The following is a 23,964-nucleotide window of genomic DNA, read 5'->3' as shown; positions in this document are numbered from 1 at the left end:
CTCTCCTCCCAGGAAGCCCTGTGCCAGGCCCAGCACGTCCTGGACGAGGAGAGCCTGGCGCCGCTGGCCCGGACCGTCCAGGCCCTGCTGACTGTGGGCCAGCCCCCAAAGAAGCCGACGCCCCCCGAGGGCACCTCCAGCAAGATCTAAGGGGCGGGGCCCTGACGCTAATGGCACGGCCGAGGGGCCAGGGACTAGAACGCCCCGGGCCCGGTGGGGGCTGGACAATGCTGAGCGTTCCCCCACATGGGGCACTGGGGGGCCCGGCTCATCCCCAAGCAGACGGTACAGCGAGAGCTGGGCGCCCTTTGGTGGCAGCGGTGGGATCCTCAGCCCAAGCCGAGCTCCTGTTGCGCAGCCCCCCCCCCCCCCCGGTCCCCTCCAGTGTCTGTGTCATGGGGCAGCCTGGTAGCCATGTGAGCCCCCTTGGGCTAGGCTGGCGGGGGGGGGGGTTGTGAGCAGCCGTGGGGTAAGGATTGGGGGCAGGGGGGTTGATTTTATTTCCCTGCAGGGAGGAAATCGGGGCCCGGCACCAGCCGCTCTCCCTCTGGCAGTGACGGGCTTGGGGGCGCCGGCCTGGGGTGTCACAGGGCAGCCGCTGGCCGTGGGGGCTCAGAGAGCACCCCATTTCCTTAGTGCCCCCTCCCCCACGTTTCCTGGGGCCAGGGGGGCAGATTGCCCTGACCAAGCCATGGCTGGGGCTGTGCCCGGCATGGGACGGTGCCCCCCAAGCTGCACCCCATGGCGCCAGCAGCCCCTGCCCCCCATGCCCCATGGAGCCTGGGGTGTTGTGCCCTCTAGTGGAATAAAGAGGTAAATGAACCACCTCTCTTGGGTTCTAGGCTGGTCTCTGCCATCCCCACGCCTGGAAGCCAGGGGCTGGGCTACTCCCCTCCAACTTGCCAGCCTCAGTTTCCCCTACACACATGGCACGGCCCCACTCCCTACCCCCAGCCGAGGCTCTGTGCCCCCTCTCCCTGCCCGGTTCTGATCTCCCCCAAACTGCCTCGACCAGCCCTGGCGCTCCCTCCCCCTGCCCCCCCTGGGACTAGGGCCAGAGGTTCGGGGTTCGCCTGCCCAGCTCGGGGGTCGCCGCGCCTGGCGCCCTCCCCAGTGGGTTTCCCGACCTCGCCCGCGGGATGAAAGTGGCAACCTGGCCCCATTCCCAATCCAACGTGGGCCAGGTCCCAATGGGGGGGGGTGCAGCTTGGGGGCTCCCCCTTTGCACCCCAAATGCAGCCCCAGGCTGGGCACTTGGCCAGGTTCCCTCTGCCCGCAAATGTGCCAGGGGCCAGGGACTGGTTCCCACCAGCCCCCCCAAAGCCACCCCAGGAGCCTCAGTGCCAGGCCAGGGGTCCCTGAGTAACCAGCTGCCCCACAGCAGCTCTGGGAGGGGCTGGTGGGTCAGAGCAGGGGGGCTGGGAGCCAGGACTCCTGGGTTCTCTCCCTGGCGCTGGGAGGGGAGTGGGGGCTGGTGGGCTAGAGCAGGGGGGGCTGGGAGCCAGGACTCCTGGGTTCTCTCCCTGGCTCTGGGAGGGGAGTGGGAGCTGGTGGGTCAGAGCAGGGGGGGCTGGGAGCCAGGACTCCTGGGTTCTCTCCCCGGCTCTGGGAGGGGAGTGGGGGCTGGTGGGTCAGAGCAGGGGGGCTGGGAGCCAGGACTCCTGGGTTCTCTCCTTGGCTCCCACGGCTCTGGCTCTTGCGCCCTCTAGTGGCTGACGGGGGTAAATCTGCCCTCCCTGTGGGTCCGGGCTCCTCTCTCCTGCTGTCACCAGCCCCAGTCGGCTCTTAGGGGCCAGAGTCCAAGTCTCCCCCCCGCCAGGACTGTCCCCTACAAATCTTCAGCCTCAGTTTCCCCTGCATGAGCTCAGCTCTTTACAACTGGAGGGTCTCCCAGCCTGTCCCCCCTAGGTCCTTGGGGGCCCCGCTTTCCAGCCTCTCTGTCCCAGGGCCTGCCCTTCAACCCCCCCCCAGCCCAGGGGCTCGCTGTGTCCCCCCGTCCCTTCCCAGTTTCTGATGTCCCCAAACTCCATGGGATTTGGGGCTGCCTGCCCCCCATTTACAATTCCTTTCCCCCCCCCACTGAGGCCAGGGGTCACCGGGGAGCGCCTCCCCCCATGCACACACTGGGTAGCAGTAGTTGGGCCTTTACCCCGCAGCTGCTGGCGCAGAGATGGGCTGGGCTGGAGCCCTGGGTCTGGGCGGGGGGGGACTGCTGGGAGTTAGAGATGCTCCTCCCCCTCCTGCCCCCGGGGGGGTAACGGAGACCCACAAACAACACAGTGGCCCTGGGCCTGGTTTTCTTCCAACTGTTTATTTGAACATCACGAAAGAGCAGCAAATAGAAACAAGGCCCAAGAGCTGCGGGGGGGGGGGTTTGGGGCAGTTCAGAGTCCCCCCCCCCATACACACACACACCCAGGGGTCACTTCTCAACAGCCCCTCCCCCTCCAGCAGGCACAGGAGATGGAGGTGTCTGCAAAGTGCACTTGGGGTTGGGGGCTGGCACACAGATTGGGGGGGAGGCGCCTAATTCTGTAGGCCCTACCAGGAACACCCCCCCAGCCACCACCTTCCCCGGCCCTGCGAAAGGTTTGCAATCGGCCAGGCCCCCACGGCCGCGGCTGGAGCGAACAAACACCCAGGAAACGGCAGAACCAGCAGACGCGAGTTGTGCCCAAAGCCGGGGCCGGCCCCAGCTCCGCCCGTGGAAGAGCCCAGGGCTCACCGACAATCCGGCAGGCCCCGGGCCTTGCGTAAATCAAACCAATTCGCTGGCGCTCGCGGCTTGGAAACCCCAGAGCTCTTTGCAACCCTCGTTCAGCGGGGAGGTTTTCGTCTGGAACAATCTCGCTTCCCCCGTCTCAGCAACGTGGCTCTCGCGCCCGTCCCTGGGGGGAAACCCCCGAACGAAGCCGCTTGAAATACCGGGATCGGCTGCAAATTTAAAATCGACCCCCTCTGCACAGACGCACTTGAGAACAATTAGTTTTTGTCAGCGCAACCGCTAGGGAAAGTTTCATTTGCAGATGAAGCCGAGCTGCAAAATGATTTTGACCGAAGCCCTGAATGCAAAACCGAAGCAGCCGCCGCATGACGAAACAGCGGGCAAAGTTCTTTTCCTTTTATTCCAAAAACAAAAAAAAAACCAAACTCGCGTTGCCAACTTGGCACCCGCTTCCAGCCGTGTTTCTAAACCCCCTTGATTCTTTTTTGGAGACTGTATGTGCGCACAGCCCAAGCGGATAAATCAAGCTCTGCGATGCCTCTTAATTTGAGAAAGGTTTTTGGGTCGAAGACGTCGGTGCAAGGACGTAAATCACAGCGAGGAGGGGCAAGGAACGGAGCTCCCAACAGCTGCGAATCATTTTGCAAATCATCTCCAGCCGCAGAAACCAGGGGGACCTTTCTGGGCACGAGCAGCTCCCCAAGGCTTCGGGTGTAGCCCCAGGTCCCGCTTGGCAGGCGGATTGTGTCACGTTTAAAGGAGCCGGGTGGATCGCCCGGGACGAGGGCAGAGGAGAGCCCAGCAAATTAACTCCCGGCGTATTTCAAATTTTGTCCATACCCACTTTTCCCATGAAGCCCATTTGACACAAAGGCTTTATTATAACCACAACCCCCCCGGTTTCTGCAGCTCCAATCTTGCAAACGAGGGACCCGCAAAAATCGAGCTCCCGATTCTGCAGCCATGCACCAAATCCCGCAAAGCGAACGCCCGGCCCGGCCTCTCAGCCTTCTGAGAGGGGAGTTAAAATCTCCCTTCCCGGTGAGCTCAGCTGGCAAAAGCCGGGAGGATTTAAGGCCCCAGAGCCGGAGCTATAAATTACCTGGTCTCAAACGAAACAGTTTAAAGCTAGTGCAAAAAAACCCCCAACCAGGTGCAATTCAGAAGCAAAGAGCGAACCCCCAATTCTCCTTGCGAAAGGCGTCAAACCTAAGACCGGTGTGGGGGGTGGCGAGGGCCCCCCCACAATGCCCCAGCTGCAGGATGCACTTTGGATATGCGAGAGGGACAAATGTTCCCCCCAAGGCTGGAGTGGGGGGAACAAAACACAGTTTGCAGAGGGGGGGAGCCTTTGGGGCGTACCCCAAAAACACAGTTGGGGGGCATGAAGGCACTAGAGGGTTGATGGGGTCAAAGGGGTGACCCCAACACAGAGGGGGTGAACCCTGCAAATAAGGAATCAGCCCCCCTGAAAAGTCTCCATCCCAAGGGGTGGGAAGCTGGGGAGATACCCCCCCCCAAAAAAAGAGGAGTAAAGAATTGGCTTTGGTGCAGAGGAATTCCCCCAAAACGGGGGGGTGACCTTGAAACCTCAAGCCCATGGTCAGGTTCTGTGGTGTCCCCCCAGCAGAACCAAAGGACACCCGGAGTGCAAGGCACCAGCCCCTCCAAAATATAAGTCCATCTTTGGCTTGTTCTCCACACACACACACCCCCGAGAGCCGCACCCCAAAAACAAAGGCACTTAAAGGGGTTCACGGTCCATCGGGAGGAAACCGAGGCGCGTCGTCTGCGGAGGTATCAGGTGTCTCAATGCGACCAGCTCTGGGGTGGAGCACTGGTCCTGAGTCAGGGGAGCCACAAAGTCACCAGGCCGCATGGACAGCAAAGGGGTCAGCACTCTGAAAGAGAGAGTCAAGAGAGGATCAGTCTTGTATTAATGCTCCTAGTTGCAGCCACCTCTGGGGCAGGGCGGCCGGTTACCCAGGGACCCCTCACACAGCGCTGAGATGCACCCACCTCTGGGGCGGGGTGGCCAGTTACCCAGGGACCCCTCACACAGCGCTGAGATGCGCCCACCTCTGGGGCGGGGCGGCCGGTTACCCAGGGACCCCTCACACAGCGCTGAGATGCACCCACCTCTGGGGCGGGGCGGCCAGTTACCCAGGGACCCCTCACACAGCGCTGAGATGCACCCACCTCTGGGGCAGGGTGTCCGGTTACCTAGGGACCCCTCACACAGCGCTGAGATGCACCCACCTCTGGGGCGGGGCGGCCAGTTACCCAGGGACCCCTCGCCCGGTGCTGAGATGCAGCCACCTCTGGGGTGGGGCGGCCGGTTACCTGGGGACCCCTCGCCAGGCAGGAAGAAAGGAACAAAACTGCCGGAAAAGAAAAGGGGAAAAATAACCCTTTCCAGCCAGTTTCTCTCCGTTTTCTCTCCTCTGTTCAGAGCGAAGGAATCAGGCCCAGAACCAGCCGGCTGTTTCTCTGCTGCCATAAAATTAAGAGACAACGTTGGATGGGGGGGGAGGAGAGTTTTGAGGGAATCCCACAGAGAAATAGCGGTTTCTAAGGGGGAACAGCTCCACTTCTGGTAAGAAGAGTCCGTTTCTAGTGTGAAGCCCCAACAGCGGCGTGAGCACATGTCAAATTACTCAGGGAACGATTCACAGGCCCACCGGCCAGGGGCAGCAACACGCCAACCCCCCCCCCCCCAAGAGACGGTTTCTAAGGGGTGACCCAGACAAAAAAAGAGGCAGTTTCTAGACTGGCTATTGCCCTTCCCCCCCAGTAGCGTAGCTAGTGGGGTGCAGGGGAAGCAGCTGCTTCCCCTCAGCACATTTCCAAACAAGCCGTGCCTTACATGGGGTCACCATGGGGCAGGGCCCACGCTCCGCTCTGAAGCTGGGCTCCTCGTGGCACTGCGGCAGGGGGCTTTACCTCCCCCCCAGCTGAGGGCAGCCGGTAAGTGTATTTCCAAGGGGGTCTTGCTTGTGGTGAGGGTGGCTTGGGGGGGGGACTGGAAATCCCCCAGCCGGCTGCTGGTGGGGGGCAGGGGGCTCAGCCAGAGGCATCTCCAAAAACATCCCCCTGCCCCCGGGCAGCTGGGTCGTGTTGGGAAGAGGGGGAGGCACTGCTGAGTCCCAGGGCTGAGTCGTTGTCTGGTGACGGTGCTCGTTAAGTTACTAATTGCCATTCACTTGCTGCGCACCAGGGCTGGTGGTGGTGGTTTAACATCCACCCAGCCATTTGGGCAATGCCTTGTTTCTTGGGAGTTGCCTTCTGTAACTTCTCTAATTTCATCCCACTCTCCCGGGAGCACAAATTCTGGTTCTAAGGCCCTGGGGCCTGGATCCCATATTGCCTTGCACTGGGCTTGGGAATTAGTGCCCTGACGTGCAACTCCTGTTGTGCCAGTGCAGATCCTGCTGGTGCCCTTGTGTTCAGCTGAAACTTTGGACTTCGTCTAGTGGGGATGGGCTCAGAGACAGAGCTAAACTGACCCTACTGTCCTGCTGGGTGGATCCCGGTGCGCTGGGACTGTGAATTTTTGGCTGTATTTATCTCATTGTGCGGATAGTGCTACGTCCTTGGTGCGATGAGGACATTACGCTAAGATGAGTCGTGAAAATAGTGTCCTGGTGTGATGGTCACTCGGTGCTGTTCACGGGAACCCTGCACTTTTGTGTGCTGGGTTGGTGTAGCCCTGTTGTTCCCAGGAAATAGAGCCACACCGGGGGGGGGGGGGGGAAATAGCTTTTACTGGAGCAACTTGTGTTGGTGAGAGAGACACGAGGTTTGGAGCTTTCAGGGAAAGCTCAAAAGTTTGTGTCTCTCTCACCAACAGAAGCTGGTCCAATAAAATAATTAACGCCCCCCCCCGCCGCACAATATTACCTCCCCCAGCTTTCCAGGCGTGAGTTTTCATGATGACATGGGAAGTGCTCTGACTGGTCCTGACTTCTCCGTATCAGCCCCTCTAGCCTGCACTGCTGCCCAGTACCTGGGGGCGGGGGGCCTGCAGTGCACCCCCTCCTCGGCCTCTCTCTTGCTGCCTCCTTTTCCCGAGTGCCCCACGATGCTCAGAGCCAGCGTGCTAGGTGCTGTGTTGGAGAGTCTCCCGTGCAGCCCCCTGCCTCTCCCCCATGCGAACCCCCAGCAGACCCTGCCCCCCTCTGTCCCTCTCGTGCGGGGCACTGTGCCCCACCCCGCTCCTGCGTGCTGCCTGCTTCCAGGGGCCACGGATTGCAGAGCAGCCCCCTCGCGAGAGAGAGGGGCCGTCCCACCGGGTGCGTGCGCAGCCCCCCGGAGCGCTGCTTTGCCGTGTTATATCGGGTCGCGTTATAGCGAGGCAGAGGGGTAATTTGATATGTCGGGTGGCACCTGTTTTCCACGTGCTCCCTCCCCCTGATGTTAGAACCTGGCTAGGCCACTGCTTCCCCCACCGTCAGTAGTGAACATAAACACCTGCGTTTTGAAGGGGGAAATCTTTCCCCCGTCCCCAGAAAGGCAGTTTCTAAACGGGAAAATCCCTGGCCCCCAAAAAGATAGTTTTTAAGGGGGGAGAACTGCAGCAGTTTCTGAAGGGGACCCCCGGCCAATGTAAAAATGGTTTCTAATAGGGGACCCCCCCCAGCTGTCTCTACAGAGGAGAAACCCTTAAGCCAAAACAAGAAAAGGCGGTTTCTAAAGGGGACCGCCCCCCCCCCCCCCCGGGAAGGCAGGTCCAAGCAAGGGCCGGGAGGTTCTGCCTTTGCTGACGGCACAGAAACAGCCGAGTTGGCCCTGGAAGATGGGGGTCAAAACCCAGCCCCAAAGACGGGTCTTTTTGGTAAAGAAACAAGGCAGCTTAAAGCCATGGGGCCGTCGACACATGTCCACCAGAACCACCCCCCCCCGAACCTGCGTCCCCCCCGTGGCCCCCAGATCCGCCACGTACCTGGCCCGTCCCTTCCGCCCCGGCGTCCCCGCAGCTCCTGGGAGCGGTGGAAGTCGATGCTGGCGTAGGCCTGGGGGCTGGGGCCACCGGCCGCCCGAGGGTGCCCGTCCAGGCCGCCTCCTCCCCGGGCCAGGTCCAGGGCGATGTAGTTGAGTCCCGGCTCCTCCCAGGCTGGGGGGCCCCGCTCCCCGCAGCACCGCCCGCCGGGCTCCACCCTCGCCGGCTGGCCCGGGATGGGCCGGTATTCGATGCTGACGTACTCCCCGGGGCTCGGGGGCACTGGCTCCTCCAGGCTCTCGCTGCTGGTGGAGGAGGAGCAGGAGGAGAGGCGCCCGGGCACGGCCAGGCAGGCCCCGTGCTTGTAGGAGCGCGGCAGGGAGCGGAAGGGGCACGGGGCCTCCCCGGGGGCGCCGGGCGGGGGGCTGCGGCGCGGGGGGGTGCTGCCGGCCGAGCGCCACAGCGGGGACATGTTCACGTACTCGGGCGCCCAGCTCCCGCTGGGGGACATGAGCATGTAGCCGGCGGCTTCGCCCCGGGGTGGAGAGACGCCGCCGGGGCTCATGGGCACGTAATCCGGCTGCCCCAGGGCCGCTCCGGGCAGCATGGCCATGTAGCCGGATTCCGGGCACCACCCTGGCTTCCTCCGCCCGGCCAAGGGTGGCAGCGACGGCCGCTCCGGGGAGCCGGCCGGCTCCGGGCTGCCAGCCGGGCGCCCCTCCCCAGGGCTGGAGGATCCGCCCTCGTCCGACGACGCCAGGGCATAGTCCCCGTCGGGCCGGCGGCGCCCGGAGCTCGGCGGCTGGGCGGGCGGCAGGCGCCGGGCCGGCACCGAGATGGGGGCGGAGGCCTGGCCCCGGCCTCGCACCCGGCACTCCTCACTCAGCCGCTTCATGGCCTCCAGGATGGTCTCGTGGATGTGCCGGGCCACCACCAGGTCCTCCACCTGCATCCACAGCTCGCCGGGGCCCGTGGCGGCCGAGCGCCCCACCTCCAGGAAGAAGTAGTTCTCCGAGTGGCCGCAGCGCCGGATGCTCAGCAGCTGCAGCACCAGGCAGGGGGCCGGGGCGCTGAGCTGCACCAGCTCCACCGTGCTCTCCGCCAGGCACAGCCGGTACACGCCGACCAGGTTCCTGGCCTGCCCCAGCCCCTTGGGGCGCAGGCTCACCTGCCAGACCTCCCGGAAGGGCGACGCCGCCCCGCTCCCCAGCTGCGACAGGCCTGCGGGAAGGGGAGGAGAGGGTTAAACCGGGAGGGGAATGCGGAGGGGGCAGAGATGGCGCTTGGCGGGAGGCTGGTTACCCAGGGACCCCTCGCCCGGCACTGAGATACAGCCACCTCTGGGGCGGAACAGCTGGTTACCCAGGGACCCCTTGCCCGGCACTGAGATGCAGCCACCTCTGGGGCGGAACAGCTGGTTACCCGGGGACCCCTCGCCCGGCACTGAGATGCAGCCACCTCTGGGGTGGGGCGGCTGGTTACCCAGGGACCCCTCGTCTGGCGCTGAGATGCAGCCACCTCTGGGGCAGGGCGGCTGGTTACCCAGGGACCCCTCGACCGGTGCTGAGATGCGCCCACCTCTGGGGCGGGGCGGCTGGTTACCCAGGGACTCCTCGCCCGGCGCTGAGATGCGCCCACCTCTGGGGCGGGGCGGCTGGTTACCCAGGAACCCCTCGCCCGGCGCTGAGATGCGCCCACCTCTGGGGCGAGATGGCTGGTTACCCAGGGACCCCTCATCTGGCGCTGAGATGCGCCCACCTCTGGGGCAGGGGCTGGTTACCCAGGGACCCCTCGCCCGGCGCTGAGATGCAGCCACCTCTGGGGCGGGGCGGCCAGTTACGCAGGGACCCCTCACCCAGTGCTGAGATGCAGCCACCTCTGGGGCAGGGCGGCTGGTTACCCAGGGACCCCTTGCACAGTGCTGAGATGCGCCCACCTCTGGGGCGGGGCGGCCAGTTACCCAGGGACCCGTCACCCGGCGCTGAGATGCGCCCACCTCTGGGGTGGGACAACTGGTTGCACAGGGCTCCGCGTTGAGCAGTGTCAGTGCCTGGATACGGGCACAGGGCAGGTGACCAGGAAGCGGGGGGGGGGCATGGAACAGGTGGGAGAACAGGACCAAGGAATAAACAGACCCAAAGGTCCCAGTGCCGTGGCAACCACCCACGTCACCCTGGCGACTGACTGTTTCTATGGGGACCCGGGGGGGGGGGGGAACAGCCATGGTGGGAAATGGCCGGGGAGAAGTAATTTCGATAGCTGGAAACAGGATTGAATATTTAATATACTTAATATTTCCTGGAATATTCCCCTGCTGGGCCCAGGGAGAGAACCCAGGAGTCCTGGCTCTCAGCCCCCCGTGCTCTAACCACCAGCCCCCACTCCCCTCCCAGAGCCGGGGAGAGAACCCAGGAGTCCTGGTTCCCAGCCCCCCCTGCTCTGACCCACCAGCCCCCACTCCCCTCCCAGAGCCGGGGAGAGAACCCAGGAGTCCTGGCTCCCAGCCCCCCCTGCTCTGACCCACCAGCCCCCACTCCCCTCCCAGAGCCGGGGAGAGAGCAGGGGGGCTGGGAGCCAGGACTCCTGGGTTCTCTCCCCAGCTCTGGGAGGGGAGTGGGGGCTGGTGGGTCAGAGCAGGGGGGCTGGGAGCCAGGACACCTGGGTTCTCTCCCTGACTCTGGGGATGGGGTGGACTCTAGGGTCTATTTCCTAAATCTCATATGGGCAATGTCCAGCCGTGGAAGAGACAGGATGGGGGTGGCTCAAAGCCCTGATCCAGTTCTAGGCGCCAGCCGAGGAGTTGGGCCAGTCTGTCCCCTTTCGTCCCAGGGCCCAGCGTGGCCCAGCGCCCGGACAATCCACCCAAGCCAGGCAGCAAACTTTGCCCTGGAACAGCCAATGCCATAGAGACCGACACTTCTACAGGGGCCTGGCCCGGACGCCTGGGTTCTGTCCTAGCTCTGGGAGGGAATGGGGGCTGGTGGGTTAGAGCACGGGGGGCTGGGAGCCAGGACTCCTGGGTTCTCTCCCCAGCTCTGGAAGGGGAGTAGGGGCTGGGGGGTCAGAGCAGGGGGGGCTGGGAGCCAGGACTCCTGGGTTCTGTCCCCGGCTCTGGAAGGAGAGTGGGGGCTGGTGGGTTAGAGCAGGGGGGCTGAGAGCCAGGACTCCTGGGTTCTGTCCCCGGCTCTGGGAGGGGAGTGGGGGCTGGTGGGTTAGAGCAGGGGGGCTGAGAGCCAGGACTCCTGGGTTCTGTCCCCGGCTCTGGGAGGGGAGTGGGGGCTGGTGGGTTAGAGCAGGGGGGCTGGGAGTCAGGACTCCTGGGTTCTCTCCCTGGCTTTGGGAGGGCAGGGGGCTGGGAGCCAGGACTCCTGGGTTCTCTCGCCGGCTCTGGGAGGGGAGTGGGGGCTGGTGGTTAGAGCAGAGGGGCTGGGAGCCAGGACACCTGGGTTCTCTCCCTGGCTGTGGGCTGCCCCCCGGTATATTTCAGTCACTGCCTCAGTACTGCTGCCCTCTCACCAGGTCTGCAGCCCCCTCGCCTGCCCTCACCCGCGGCACGTAGCTCCATCATGGCGCGGTACCAGGCCTCCTGCTGCTCCGCGCTCTCGGCCGCCAGCCCGAAGGTGCCGTCCCGGCCGTACAGCACGATGAGGTGCCGGTGCCGGGCGTCCGCCCGCTTGTTGATGTTCAGGGCGCTGGCCAGGGGGAAGCTGCGTTTGGGGCGGGCGCCGCCAGCCCCGAATTTCTTCTCGCTGTCGTAGTACTCCAGGCGGGCGGGTCCCCGCTCGCTGGGCGCCCGCAGCACGAAAAACCGGCGCCGCTGAGACTTCTGTTTCCGCAGGTGTCCGCACAGACGGACATCAGCCATGGGCGGGTCGCCCTCGGCGGCCGTCTCCTCCATGGCGCGCCAACTCCGGGAACGGCAGAGTTAAGGCATGGCCCCCCTCCCGGCCCTGTCTGCAACGCCAACACGGCCCGCCCGCTTCGGGGGGCAGAGCTTTGGGGGTGCCTGGGTTTTGTCGCTGCACCTGTCCTTTTGGGGGGGTGGGCAATTCAAGACACACGCTCTTTTGGAGTGCCGAGCTTCGGGGGTGCCCAGGGTTTCACACCCGCTCTGCGCTCGGATCATGTCCTTCCCAGGAGTTCATTCCTCTCCCGTTTCACGACCTCCTGGCTTTTAAGGGCGCCTCCCCCAAGTTTTTACAACAGTGCTGGGACCCCCTCCGGGGGGGGGGGCAGAGGTTAGTGCATTCGCCCCGCCCGGATTGGGCCTGCAGGAGGCGCCGTTGCAAACGCGCCGCTGGTTTCTCTCCTGTCCCGCACGTGTCCGAAGTCCCTGCCGAGCAGCCTGGACCTGCTTCTCCACGATTTCACGGCCGGTCCGTTTGCAGCCCAAGTCGCCTGGCCACGCCGGAGCCGAGGGGCAATGGTGCACAAGCCTTGGCAGCGTGCAACTAAGAGTCTCTTTGCAATCTCACACGGCTGCAGAGACGCACCCTCCCACCCAGCTTCGCAGAGGTGCAGCCGCGGACCCTGGTAGGCCCTCGCTGGCCGTTGTTTGCACTAGGACACCAATTTCTTCTTTTGCAATCGGCTCCGGGATTGATTTTAATAGAAGTCACATGAAGAGAAGCGAAATAAATCAGCCGAGTTGTTGGGTTTTTTCCATGCGGTTTTCTGGCGCAAAACTGGAAGCCAGCGCAGAGAGAGGCGGTGGCGGGGGGGGACGACCCAGGACTTGGAAAAGAAGGAGAAAGGAGCAACGTTGCTATTTTGCAGCCGAAAAATCACTCCGCTCTGGGGCCGGTTTCGCCCGCAAAAAACTTTGGAGCGGTGCCTTGCCCCGAAAACGCACGGGGCCTGCTGGTCGCCAAACGCAGCGCACTTTGTTCCCCGAAGCGGGACCGTGTCCGGCTGGGCGTCCCGCTGTCAACGCGAACGGGGAACGGAAAACTCGAGCGAGGGGCTTTCTCGGCACGAAGCCACGGTCCCGCGGGGGCCACAACCGCCCGGCCAAAAACACGCCACCAAAAGCCACCCACAAAAGCTACTTTGCAGGGAGGCGGCTGGCCCCTGGGCCAGATATTGATGTGGCAAGAAGCAGGGGGGACATGTTAAGGCACCGGGGCGGGGGGGGGGTCTTTGAGGACTTGCAGAAAAGGCAAAGGAGGGAGGGGGAAAAAACCTCCCCGCAAGTGGATTTCCCCCCTGTGCAAAGCAGCTGGCGCAGGCACAAAGCCCAGTGGGGCCTCGCCGGGCAATTACCTGGCAGGTCACAGAGATTTAGGGGGTGGGGGGCTGGGGTTCAACTCCCCCCCCTTCCCAAGGTGCAAGAGGCAGGAGTTTGCAGAGGGGGCAAAGGTGCCCCAGGCTCTGGGGTTCTTCTCCTCCAAGCCAGCCCGGCCCCCGGTTCTCCCAGGCGGGGGGAGGCCGGCGAGACACCCCCCAGCTCAGCCCCCCGGCGCTGCTGCTCCAGCTCCCGCTCCTGGGCAAACACCCCCTGCCATGAGGCTGCTGCTGGAGCTGATTGATGGCTCTGCAGGCGCAGGGGGGGGGATTTAAAGGGCCAGCAAAACGGGGGAGCAGGCTGCCCAACCCCCCCTCCCCCAACCCCTTGGGTCCTACGTTTCCTTCAGGGAGGGGGTCACCAGCCGCCCCTCCCCAGAGGTGGCTGCATCTCAGCACCGGGCGAGGGGTCCCCGTGTAACTAGATGCCCCTCCCCAGAGGTGGCTGCATCTCAGCGCCAGGTGAGGGGTCCCTGGGTAACTGGCCGCCCCGCCCCAGAGGTGGGCACATCTCAGCGCCGGGCGAGGGGTCCCTGGGTAACTGGCCCCCCCGCCCCAGAGGTGGGCACATCTCAGCGCCGGGCGAGGGGTCCCTGGGTAACTGGCCCCCCCGCCCCAGAGGTGGCTGCATCTCAGCGCCAGTCGAGGGGTCCCTGGGTAACTGGTCACCCCGCCCCAGAGGTGGCTGCATCTCAGCGCCAGTCGAGGGGTCCCTGGGTAACTGGCCGCCCCGCCCCAGAGGTGGCTGCATCTCAGCACCAGGCGAGGGGTCCCTGGGTAACTGGCCGCCCCGCCCCAGAGGTGGCTGCATCTCAGGGCTGGGTGAGGGGTCCCTGGGTAACTGGCCGCCCCGCCCCAGAGGTGGCTGCATCTCAGCGCCAGGAGGAGGATCCCCCCTCCCCTTCCTGGGATCCAGCCATGCGGTTCTGGTGTCTGGCGCCTGGGCCAATGGGGAGGTAGCGTTGGGCTTTGAGGGCGGAATGGAGCCATCCCTCAACCAATCAGCTGTGGCCCTGGGGCTCCCTCCCCCCTTTAACCCCTTGCTCCCTGCTCCCTACCCTCCCTCACCGCCCCCTCCGCAACCGCCTCCCAGGGCCAGGTGCTGGTGGGGCTGGGGGGGTCTCCCCACACCTGCTGCAGGGCCCACTATTGGGGGCCACTGACGGGCTGAGCTCTGCTAGTGGGGGGGGGTGAACCTCTGGAGAGTGGCCGAGTCTTTCGGGGGCATCACATGGCAAAGAGGGGTGAAGAAAACTGATGTGGGGGGTCCTCTGATGTTTATGAGGTGCCTGGGGGGTCACAGTGTGCGGGGGGGGGCTGACTGAGCCGCCATGAGTACATGAGAGAGAAATAAACCCAGCCCCCCTACCAGTGCCCCTCACTCCCGACCCGCAGCCCCTGCCAGCCCAGCCCTGCCGGTGCCCCTCACTCCCGACCCACAGCCCCCCTAGCCCGGCCCTGCCGGTGCCCCTCACTCCCGACCCGCAGCCCCTGACCCCCCAGCCCTGCCGGTGCCCCTCACTCCCGACCCCCAGCCCCCCTAGCCCGGCCCTGCCGGTGCCCCTCACTCCCGACCCGCAGCCCCTGACCCCCCAGCCCTGCCGGTGCCCCTCACTCCCGACCCGCAGCCCCCCTAGCCCGGCCCTGCCGGTGCCCCTCACTCCCGACCCGCAGCCCCTGCCAGCCCAGCCCTGCCGGTGCCCCTCACTCCCGACCCGCAGCCCCCTGCCAGCCCAGCCCTGCCGGTGCCCCTCACTCCCGACCCGCAGCCCCCCTAGCCCGGCCCTGCCCCTCACTCCCGACCCGCAGCCCCCTGCCAGCCCAGCCCTGCCGGTGCCCCTCACTCCCGACCCGTAGCCCCTGCCCCCTGCCAGCCCTGCCGGTGCCCCTCACTCCCGACCTGCAGCCCCCTGCCAGCCCAGCCCTGCCGGTGCCCCTCACTCCCGACCTGCAGCCCCTGCCAGCCCAGCCCTGCCGGTGCCCCTCACTCCCGACCCGCAGCCCCTGCCAGCTCAGCCCTGCCGGTGCCCCTCACTCCCGACCCGCAGCCCCCTGCTAGCCCAGCCCTGCCCCTCCACTAGCCCTGCCGGTGCCCCTCACTCCCGACCCGCAGCCCCTGCCCCCTGCCAGCCCTGCCGGTGCCCCTCACTCCCGACCTGCAGCCTCTGCTAGCCCAGCCCTGCCGGTGCCCCTCACTCCCGACCTGCAGCCCCTGCCAGCCCAGCCCTGCCCCCCCAGCTCTGCCGGTGCCCCTCACTCCCGACCCACAGCCCCCTTCCAGCCCAGCCCTGCCGGTGCCCCTCACTCCCGACCCGCAGCCCCTGCCAGCCCAGCCCTGCCGGTGCCCCTCACTCCCGACCCGCAGCCTCTGCTAGCCCAGCCCTGCCGGTGCCCCTCACTCCCGACCCGCAGCCCCGTGCCAGCCCAGCCCTGCCGGTGCCCCTCACTCCCGACCCACAGCCCCTGCCAGCCCAGCCCTGCCCCCCCAGCTCTGCCGGTGCCCCTCACTTCCGACCCACAGCCCCCTTCCAGCCCAGCCCTGCCGGTGCCCCTCACTCCCGACCCGCAGCCCCCTTCCAGCCCAGCCCTGCCAGTGCCCCTCACTCCCGACCCGGTGCCCCTCACTCCCGACCCGCAGCCCCCTGCCAGCCCAGCCATGCCGGTGCCCCTCACTCCCGACCCGCAGCCCCCTGCCAGCCCAGCCATGCCCAGTCAGGGACAGGCCTTGTGTTTCTTCAGGCCCCCTGCCTGGTGTGGGGCGGGGGACGGGGGTGTGTGTATCTATTGCACCAGATTCCCCAGGCACCTTATCTCAGCTCTGCAGAGTCCAACAGTCCTTGGGGTCAAGGTGCAATTTAAGTCTGGGCCTGAGGGTCAGAGCTGGTGACCTGCGTCCGGCCACGCTGGCAAGCTGGACTCCCAGGGGCTGCGGGTCGGGAGTGAGGGGCACCGGCAGGGCTGGGCTGGTGGGAGCTGCGGGTCAGGAGTGAGGGGCACCGGCAGGGCTGGGCTGGTGGGGGCTGCGGGTCGGGAGTGAGGGGCACTGGCCCCTGCTTTAGGATTCCAGCCCCCCTCCCCCATGACCTCCACAGCTGTTTACGGCTGGTTCAAGGACTTGGTGGCCGATGGCTATCGGGGCGGCTCACAGGACCCAGCCGGGCTCAGCCCATCCCATCTGGGCTGCATTATTTACTATAAACAATTCCCTGTCGCCCCCCTCCCAGCTCCCGCTGCACGGAGCCCTGCCGGTGCCCCTCACTCCTGACCCGCAGCCCCTGCCCCCCCAGCTCTGCCGGTGCCCCTCACTCCCGACCCACAGCCTCCCCATCCCTGACCCCATAGCTCTGCCGGTGCCCCTCACTCCCGACCCACAGCCTCCCCATCCCTGACCCCATAGCTCTGCCGGTGGCCCTCACTCCTGACCTGCAGGCCCTGCCGGTGCCCCTCACACCTGACCCGCAGCCCCTGCCAGCCCAGCCCTGCCCACCCCAGCTCTGCCAGTGCCCCTCACTCCCGACCCACAGCCTCCCCATCCCTGACCCCCCAGCTCTGCCAGTGCCCCTCACTCCCGACCCACAGCCTCCCCATCCCTGACCCCATAGCTCTGCCAGTGCCCCTCACTCCCGACCCACAGCCTCCCCATCCCTGACCCCATAGCTCTGCCGGTGCCACTCACTCCCGACCTGCAGCCCTGCCAGCCCAGCCCCAGCTCTCCGGGTTCATGGCAGGTCTTGATGCCGGTTTCCCAGAACAAGGTTTATTCTTAGCTCCCAGCGAGATAAACAATTCGGGGCGACCTGCTCCCGGGGCTGCCCCCTCCCCTTCCCATAATCCCCCCCCCAAGACATCAGCAGTGACCTCACAAGGGCTCTGCCCTGGCACTGCTGCCCTCCCCCACTAGTGAGCCACTCTCTGCCCCCAGCACTGCCCCGAATGCTACTTTCCTGCTCCCCCTAGCCCCAGGGACCCCCCTTCCACCCTCTGGACTGGCAGCCCCCCCAAGGGCATGTCTGCGGCGAGGCTGCCCCTCGCCACTCTCCTCCTGGTGGCCCTGAATGTGGGTCTCTACCTTCACCCCCTGGGGTCCCCCGAAAACACCTGCCTCAGTGTGCAGGGGGTCTGGGCTCTGGGCGAGTGGCAGCGCCTCCTGCTGGCCCCCTTCCACCACCTGGGATGGGGTCACCTGGGGCTGAACATGGGGGCGCTGCTGTGGCTGGGGGCAGGGCTGGAGGGGAGGGTGGGCAGTGCCCGGGCGGGCTGGCTCCTGGGAGGCATGACGCTGCTGGGGGGGCTGGTCCATCTAGGGCTGAATGCGGGGCTGGCGGCCATCCTGCGAGACCCCTGGCGCCGGGAACACTGTGCTGTGGGCTTCTCAGGTAGGGAGCCTGGGCCCAGCTGGGATGGGACCCAGGAGTCCTGATCCCCAGCCCCCCCTTTTCTCATCAGCAGCCCCCACTCCCCTCCCAGAGCCGGGGAGAGAACCCAGGAGTCCTGGCTCCCAGCCCCCCCCCCGTTCTAACCCATCAGCCCCCACACTCCCCTCCCAGAGCCGGGGAGAGAACCCAGGAGGCCTGGCTCCCAGCCCCCCTGCTCCGACCCACCAGCCCCCACTCCCCTCCCAGAGCCGGGGAGAGAACCCAGGAGTCCTGGCTCCCAGCCCCCCTGCTCTAACCACCAGCCCCCACTCCCCTCCCAGAGCCAGGGAGAGAACCCAGGAGTCCTGGCTCCCAGCCCCCCTGCTCTAACCCACCAGCCCCCACTCCCCTCCCAGAGCCAGGGAGAGAACCCAGGAGTCCTGGCTCCCAGCCCCCCTGCTCTGACCCACCAGCCCCCACTCCCGTCCCAGAGCCGGGGACAGAACCCAGGAGTCCTGGCTCCCAGCCCCCCTGCTCTAACCACCAGCCCCCACTCCCCTCCCAGAGCCGGGAGAGAACCCAGGAGTCCTGGCTCCCAGCCCCCCCGCTCTAACCCACCAGCCCCCACTCCCCTCCCAGAGCCAGGAGAGAACCCACGAGTCCTGGCTCCCAGCCCCCCTGCTCTGACCCTCCAGCCCCCACTCCCCTCCCAGAGCCGGGGAGAGAACCCAGGAGTCCTGGCTCCCAGCCCCCCCTGCTCTGACCCTCCAGCCCCCACTCCCCTCCCAGAGCCGGGGAGAGAACCCAGGAGTCCTGGCTCCCAGCCCCCCTGCTCTGACCCACCAGCCCCCACTCCCGTCCCAGAGCCGGGGACAGAACCCAGGAGTCCTGGCTCCCAGCCCCCCTGCTCTGACCCACCAGCCCCCACTCCCCTCCCAGAGCCGGGAGAGAACCCAGGAGTCCTGGCTCCCAGCCCCCCCGCTCTAACCCACCAGCCCCCACTCCCCTCCCAGAGCCAGGAGAGAACCCACGAGTCCTGGCTCCCAGCCCCCCTGCTCTGACCCTCCAGCCCCCACTCCCCTCCCAGAGCCGGGGAGAGAACCCAGGAGTCCTGGCTCCCAGCCCCCTCTGCTCTAACCCACCAGCCCCCACTCCCCTCCCAGAGCCGGGGAGAGAACCCAGGAGTCCTGGCTCCCAGCCCCCCTGCTCTGACCCACCAGCCCCCACTCCCCTCCCAGAGCCGGGGGGAGAACCCAGGTGTCCTGCGTTACCTGTCCGATGCGCCCCCCCTTTTGCAGGGGTCATCTTCTCTCTGGAAGCCATGGAGGGTCTCCTAGCGCCTGTCACCATAGTAACCCTGGGCAGCGTCACCATAACGACCAAATGGCTCTGCCTGGCTGAGTGCTGCACCGTGACCCTCCTGTACCCCAGGTGGGCGCTAGGGGGCGCCATGGGGCAAAGGGCAGGATGGGGGGCTCGGCACAGGGCTGGGGGGGTAGGGGGCGGGGCGAGGGGAGGGGCAGAGAGCGCTGTGGGGCAGGGGGCAGGTTGGAGAATAGGCGGGATAGGAGGCCAGGCAGGGGATGCTGTGGGGCAGGGGCAGGACCAGGGTGGCTGTGGGGCAGGAAGAAGGGCAGAGGGTACTGTGGGGCAGAGCAGGGCAGGGTGGCTGTGGGGCAGGGAGAGGGGCAGGGGGGAAGGGGGGCTGCAGGGCAGGGGGTGGGACAGGGAGCGGGGCAGGGTTTGCTGTGGGGCAGGGGGCAGGTTGAGGATAGAGGGAGAGGTAAAAGGCCAGGCAGGGGGAACTGTGGGGCAGGGCAAGGAGGCTGCAGGGCAGGGGGTGGGACAGAGAGCGGGGCAGGGTTTGCTGTGGGGCAGGAGATGGGGCAGAGGATGCTGTGGGCAGGACAGGGGGAGCTGTGCGGCAGGGGATGGGGCAGAGAGCGCTGCGGGGCAGGGCAGGGGTCACAGTGGGGCAGGGAGCGGGGCCAGGGTGGCTGTGGGGCAGGGAGAGTGGCAGGGGGCTCCGTGAGGCAGATGGCTCTGTGGGGCAAGGCAGGGGGGTTGTGGGGCAGGGAAAAGGGCAGGGGGCGCTGTGGGGCAGGGCAGGGAGGCTGCAGGGCAGGGGGTGGGACAGGGAGCAGGGCAGAGTTTGCTGTGGGGCAGGAGATGGGGCAGAGGATGCTGTGGGCAGGGCAGGGGGAGCTGTGGGGCAGGGGACGGGGCAGAGAGCGCTGCAGGGCAGGGCAGGGGTCACAGTGGGGCAGGGAGTGGGGCCAGGGTGGCTGTGGGGCAAGGAGAGAGGCAGGGGGCTCCGTGGGGCAGATGGCTCTGTGGGGCAAGGCAGGGGGTGTGTGGGGCAGGGAGAGGGGCAGGGGGCGCTGTGGGGCAGGGCAGGGAGGCTGCAGGGCAGGGGGTGGGACAGGGAGCAGGGCAGGGTTTGCTGTGGGGCAGGAGATGGGGCAGAGGATGCTGTGGGCAGGGCAGGGAGAGCTGTGGGGCAGGGGACGGGGCAGAGTGTGCTGCGGGGCAGGGCAGGGGTCACAGTGGGGCAGGGAGCGGGGCCAGGGTGGCTGTGGGGCAAGGAGAGAGGCAGGGGGCTCCGTGGGGCAGATGGCTCTGTGGGGCAAGGCAGGGGGTGTGTGGGGCAGGGAGAGGGGCAGGGGGCGCTGTGGGGCAGGGCAGGGAGGCTGCAGGGCAGGGGGTGGGACAGGGAGCAGGGCAGGGTTTGCTGTGGGGCAGGAGATGGGGCAGAGGATGCTGTGGGCAGGGCAGGGAGAGCTGTGGGGCAGGGGACGGGGCAGAGTGTGCTGCGGGGCAGGGCAGGGGTCACAGTGGGGCAGGGAGCGGGGCCAGGGTGGCTGTGGGGCAGGGAGAGTGGCAGGGGGCTCCGTGAGGCAGATGGCTCTGTGGGGCAAGGCAGGGGGGTTGTGGGGCAGGGAGCAGGGCAGAGTTTGCTGTGGGGCAGGGGACGGGGCAGAGGATGCTGTGGGCAGGGCAGGGAGAGCTGTGGGGCAGGGGACGGGGCAGAGTGTGCTGCGGGGCAGGGCAGGGGTCACAGTGGGGCAGGGAGCGGGGCCAGGGTGGCTGTGGGGCAGGGAGAGTGGCAGGGGGCTCCGTGGGGCAGATGACTCTGTGGGGCAAGGCAGGGGGGTTGTGGGGCAGGGGGCACAGCGCTGCCCCACTCTAACCCCCATCTCTCCTCTGCAGCAGCTCCTTGACAGGCCACCTGTCGGGAATGCTGGTGGGCGTGGCTCTCGCGGCCACGCCCCTCGGCTTGGCCACGCCCCTGTTCACCTGCGTATGATGGGACCACAGCTTCGATAGCAGAACCGTCCCCACCCCACCGCCAGGGGGCGCCCTGCATCCAAACCCACCGTGAGTGACAGCACCTCTGGGAGAGGGGGGCTGGGAGCCAGGACGCCTGGGTTCTCTCCCCGGCTCTGGGAGGGGAGTGGGGGCTGGTGGGTCAGAGCAGGGGGGCTGGGAGCCAGGACGCCTGGGTTCTCTCCCCGGCTCTGGGAGGGGAGTGGGGGCTGGTGGGTCAGAGCAGGGGGGCTGGGAGCCAGGACTCCTGGGTTCTCTCCTTGGCTCTGGGAGGGGAGTGGGGGCTGCTGGGTTAGAGCAGGGGGGCTGGGAGCCAGGACTCCTGGGTTCTCTCCCCGGCGCTGGGAGGGGAATGGGGGCTGGTGGGTCAGAGCAGGGGGGCTGGGAGCCAGGACTCCTGGGTTCTCTCCCCAGCGCTGGGAGGGGAGAGGTGTGTGTATCTGTGACACAGGGTGGCCCACCACACCCCTTGGCCAGCCTGGGGGGCCTGGTGCAGCAGAGGCTGGAAGGGAGCAGTTGCCCCCCCTCAAATCTAACAGCCCGTCTCTCTGTCCCTGCAGGCCCAGCCCGGAGCCGCTGGAGCCGCCAGCCCTACTGCTCCCTGGCCCAGCCCCATGGCACCAGTTTGGCTCCAGGCCTGTTTTGTCAACCTGGCTCTGGTGCTGTTTGTAGGTAAACACGCCTGGCCCGTGTCTGAGAGCCCCTCTGTTTCCACTGCACACAGCAGGCGGCTGCCCCACGCCCCGGCCCACCTCAGGGCAGGGACTGGCTGGCTCAGGGGGGCGGGGAATGGGGCAGGGACTGGCTGGCTCTGGGGGGTGGGGAATGGGGCAGGGGCCTGTCCCCTCTAGGGGATGCCGGCTCCCACCCGGCCCCAGGGCAGGGACTGGCTGGCTCAGGGGGGCAGGGAATGGGGCAGGGGCCTGTCCCCTCTAGGGGGCGCCGGCTCCCCCCTGGCCCCAGGGCAGGGACTGGCTGGCTCAGGGGGGCAGGGAATGGGGCAAGGGCCTGTCCCCTCTAGGGGATGCCGGCTCCCACCCGGCCCCAGGGCAGGGACTGGCTGGCTCAGGGGGGCGGGGAATGGGGCAGGGGCCTGTCCCCTCTAGGGGGCACCGGCTCCCACTCGCCCCCAGGGTGGGGACAGGCTGGCTCAGGGGGACAGGGGACGGGGCACGGGCTGTCGCACGAGAGAGTGATCCCACACCGGTGGGAGAAGGCCGGGCACAGCAAACATCCCGTGACCCGGGGGCACAGTATGACGCGCCCTGGCACCACCCGCAGGCAGGGCAGGAAAGCCCCGTGTGGCCACATGCGTTGGTGTTGTGCAATGAACTGCCAAGTGTGTGACCGGCTGTTGATGCCAGGCCCGGGGTGGGCGTGGGGGAACCCATGGGGACATGCTGCTGTCACTTGGATAAGGCCAGAGCACAAAGTGTGCCCATTGGCTGAGGAGGCCTGGGTGAGCACAAGAGAAAGTTCAAGTGGGCGTGTGCACTAGTGTGCGAGGGCCAAGGCACAAGGAGAGTGTGCAAGAGGCGATGGGCACACGGGGGGGTAGGAGATGTGCAAGGCATTGCACATGCCGGCGAGAGCAGTTGTAGATCTTGAGCCATGCAAGGGGAGAGAGCAGCAGCCAGGATCACCAGGGAACGTGCGAGAGACGTGCAGTGTCAGCAGGCAGGCCTGGCACAGAAGCATGAGATTGCAGCAGCACTCGTGGAGGATCACAAGCGTGTGCAAGACACAGGACACACCCAGTGTCACCTGTGAGGTGCGAGCTGCATGCACACAACTGACCCTAGTCACATGCCAGGGTAGGAGTGGGGGAGATGCTAAGCACGTGCCCACTCTGTTCTGAGGCAAGGACATTTGTGTGCACACTCCCACAAGCACAAGATTGCACACGCTTGTGGGTGCATCACTGCTCACACTCGAGGGGCCAACAGTGCACGAGTGGATTAGCAGGTAAGCTCATTGCAGGCCACACAACCCAGGCATGTATGAGGTCACAAGTGCACTGCATGCACAATCACAGGCACCTGCACAGGGTCAGAAGGGCATGCACGGGGTCCCAAGCACACTGCACACAACATCACAAGTGCACGTGCTGGATCACAAACACACTGCATGCACAACCACAAGTGCACATGCCAAATTACACGTACACTGCATTGAAAAATCACAAGTGCATGATCACAAGTGCACTGCATGTAAAATCACAAGTGCACATGCCGGATCACAAGTGCACGATCACCAGTGCACCCACATGCAAAATCACAAGCGCACGCACAGGATCACAAGCGCATGCACAGGTTCACAAGTGTACCTGCTTGCAAAATCACAAGTGCATGATCACAAGCGCACTGCATGTAAAATCACAAGTGCACGTGCCAGATACCAAGCACACAATCACAAGTGCACCCACATGCAAAATCACAAGTGCGTGCACAGGGTCTCAAATGGGGCCCAGCGCATTAGCGGGGCCCCCTCAGCCGACCAGGTGACAGGAGCCACTGGATTGGGAGTCACACTCAGAGTGCCTGGGCAGGGGGCATAGGAGGGCCGGCGGGGGGCTCGGGTCCACACCCCCCCCCCCACAGGACAGCAGTCACAAAGGTCCAATATAGTTTTTATAGAGCGATCTCGAGAGAACCATTTCCAGCGCCAAAAACGTCTCTATATATTAAAAAGATCATTCACTTTTCTCTCAGAAAAATACTGCCAGCGCGGCCCCTTGTTCTGGGGGGCGGGATGGGGACGAAGCGTGGCCCCCCCAAAACCAGGAGGGGGCATGAAGCTGAGTGAGGGGATATTTGTCCGAAGCGGCAGTGGGGTGTGTGTGATCTCCCACGGGGGGGCGCCCCAGGGGAGGAGCTAGCTGGTTAAATGGGGGGTTGAGATGGCCAAGATTTTGGCAGCAGCGGTTGGGGGCGGCCTGGGGCTGGAAAAGGATCCGGAGTGGAGAGGAAACTGACAAAGAAATTAGCAAATGGTGGGGCAGGAGGGAGCCAGGACTCCTGGGTTCTCTCCCCAGCTCTGGGAGGGGAGTGGGGGCTGGTGGGTCAGAGCAGGGGGTCCGGGAGCCAGGACTTCTGGGTTCTCTCCCTGGCTGTGGGATGAGAGTGGGGGCTGGTGGGTTAGAGCAGGGGGTCTGGGCGCCAGGACTCCTGGGTTCTCTCCCTGGCTGTGGGATGAGAGTGGGGTCTGGTGGGTTAGAGCAAGGGGGCTGGGAGCCAGGATTCCTGGGTTCTCTCCCCGGCTCTGGGATGAGAGTGGGGGCTGGTGGGTTAGAGCAGGAGGGGCTGGGAGCCCGGACTCCTGGGTTCTCTCCCCGG

At 66.0% G+C, this 23,964-nt stretch overlaps 3 protein-coding genes and 1 long non-coding RNA gene across 5 annotated transcripts in view; 3 read left to right on the top strand and 1 right to left on the bottom strand.

The window, feature by feature from the left end:
* LRCH4 (leucine rich repeats and calponin homology domain containing 4) overlaps positions 1-102 on the top strand; it is a 51,028-nt gene extending 50,926 nt beyond the window's left edge. Inside the window, 1 exon segment of the mRNA XM_050933277.1 lies at positions 13-102. The gene's annotated coding sequence lies outside the window, so the exon portion shown is untranslated.
* Positions 103-4,225: 4,123 nt separating this feature from the next.
* LOC127039554 (insulin receptor substrate 1-like) lies at positions 4,226-12,376 on the bottom strand. The gene is made up of 3 exons (XM_050933291.1): positions 11,211-12,376; positions 7,668-8,885; positions 4,226-4,626 (listed from the first exon to the last, which is right to left on the bottom strand). The coding sequence occupies exons 1-3, from the start codon at positions 11,560-11,562 to the stop codon at positions 4,619-4,621; spliced, it is 1,578 nt and encodes a 525-aa protein (XP_050789248.1). The 5' UTR covers positions 11,563-12,376; the 3' UTR covers positions 4,226-4,618.
* Positions 12,377-16,630: 4,254 nt separating this feature from the next.
* Positions 16,631-21,319, top strand: LOC127039587 (rhomboid-related protein 4-like). Of its 2 annotated transcripts, none has more exons than XM_050933356.1 (4): positions 16,631-17,323; positions 18,601-18,733; positions 20,516-20,684; positions 21,203-21,319. In XM_050933356.1, the coding sequence occupies exons 1-3, from the start codon at positions 16,954-16,956 to the stop codon at positions 20,607-20,609; spliced, it is 597 nt and encodes a 198-aa protein (XP_050789313.1). In that variant the 5' UTR covers positions 16,631-16,953; the 3' UTR covers positions 20,610-20,684; positions 21,203-21,319. The 2 variants fall into 2 exon arrangements, with proteins under 2 accessions (XP_050789313.1, XP_050789312.1); XM_050933355.1 differs by having other exon boundaries at positions 16,634-17,323; positions 20,513-20,684.
* Positions 21,320-21,675: 356 nt separating this feature from the next.
* On the top strand, positions 21,676-23,866 carry LOC127039636 (uncharacterized). The gene is made up of 3 exons (XR_007771247.1): positions 21,676-22,814; positions 22,853-23,778; positions 23,852-23,866. It is a non-coding gene; the product is annotated as an uncharacterized LOC127039636 (long non-coding RNA).
* The last annotated feature ends 98 nt before the right edge of the window (positions 23,867-23,964 follow it).

The sequence above is a fragment of the Gopherus flavomarginatus genome, chromosome 23 (genome assembly GCF_025201925.1).
Source record: "Gopherus flavomarginatus isolate rGopFla2 chromosome 23, rGopFla2.mat.asm, whole genome shotgun sequence".
NCBI lineage: Eukaryota > Metazoa > Chordata > Testudines > Testudinidae > Gopherus > Gopherus flavomarginatus.
This window is presented reverse-complemented; position numbering and strand designations above follow the sequence as displayed.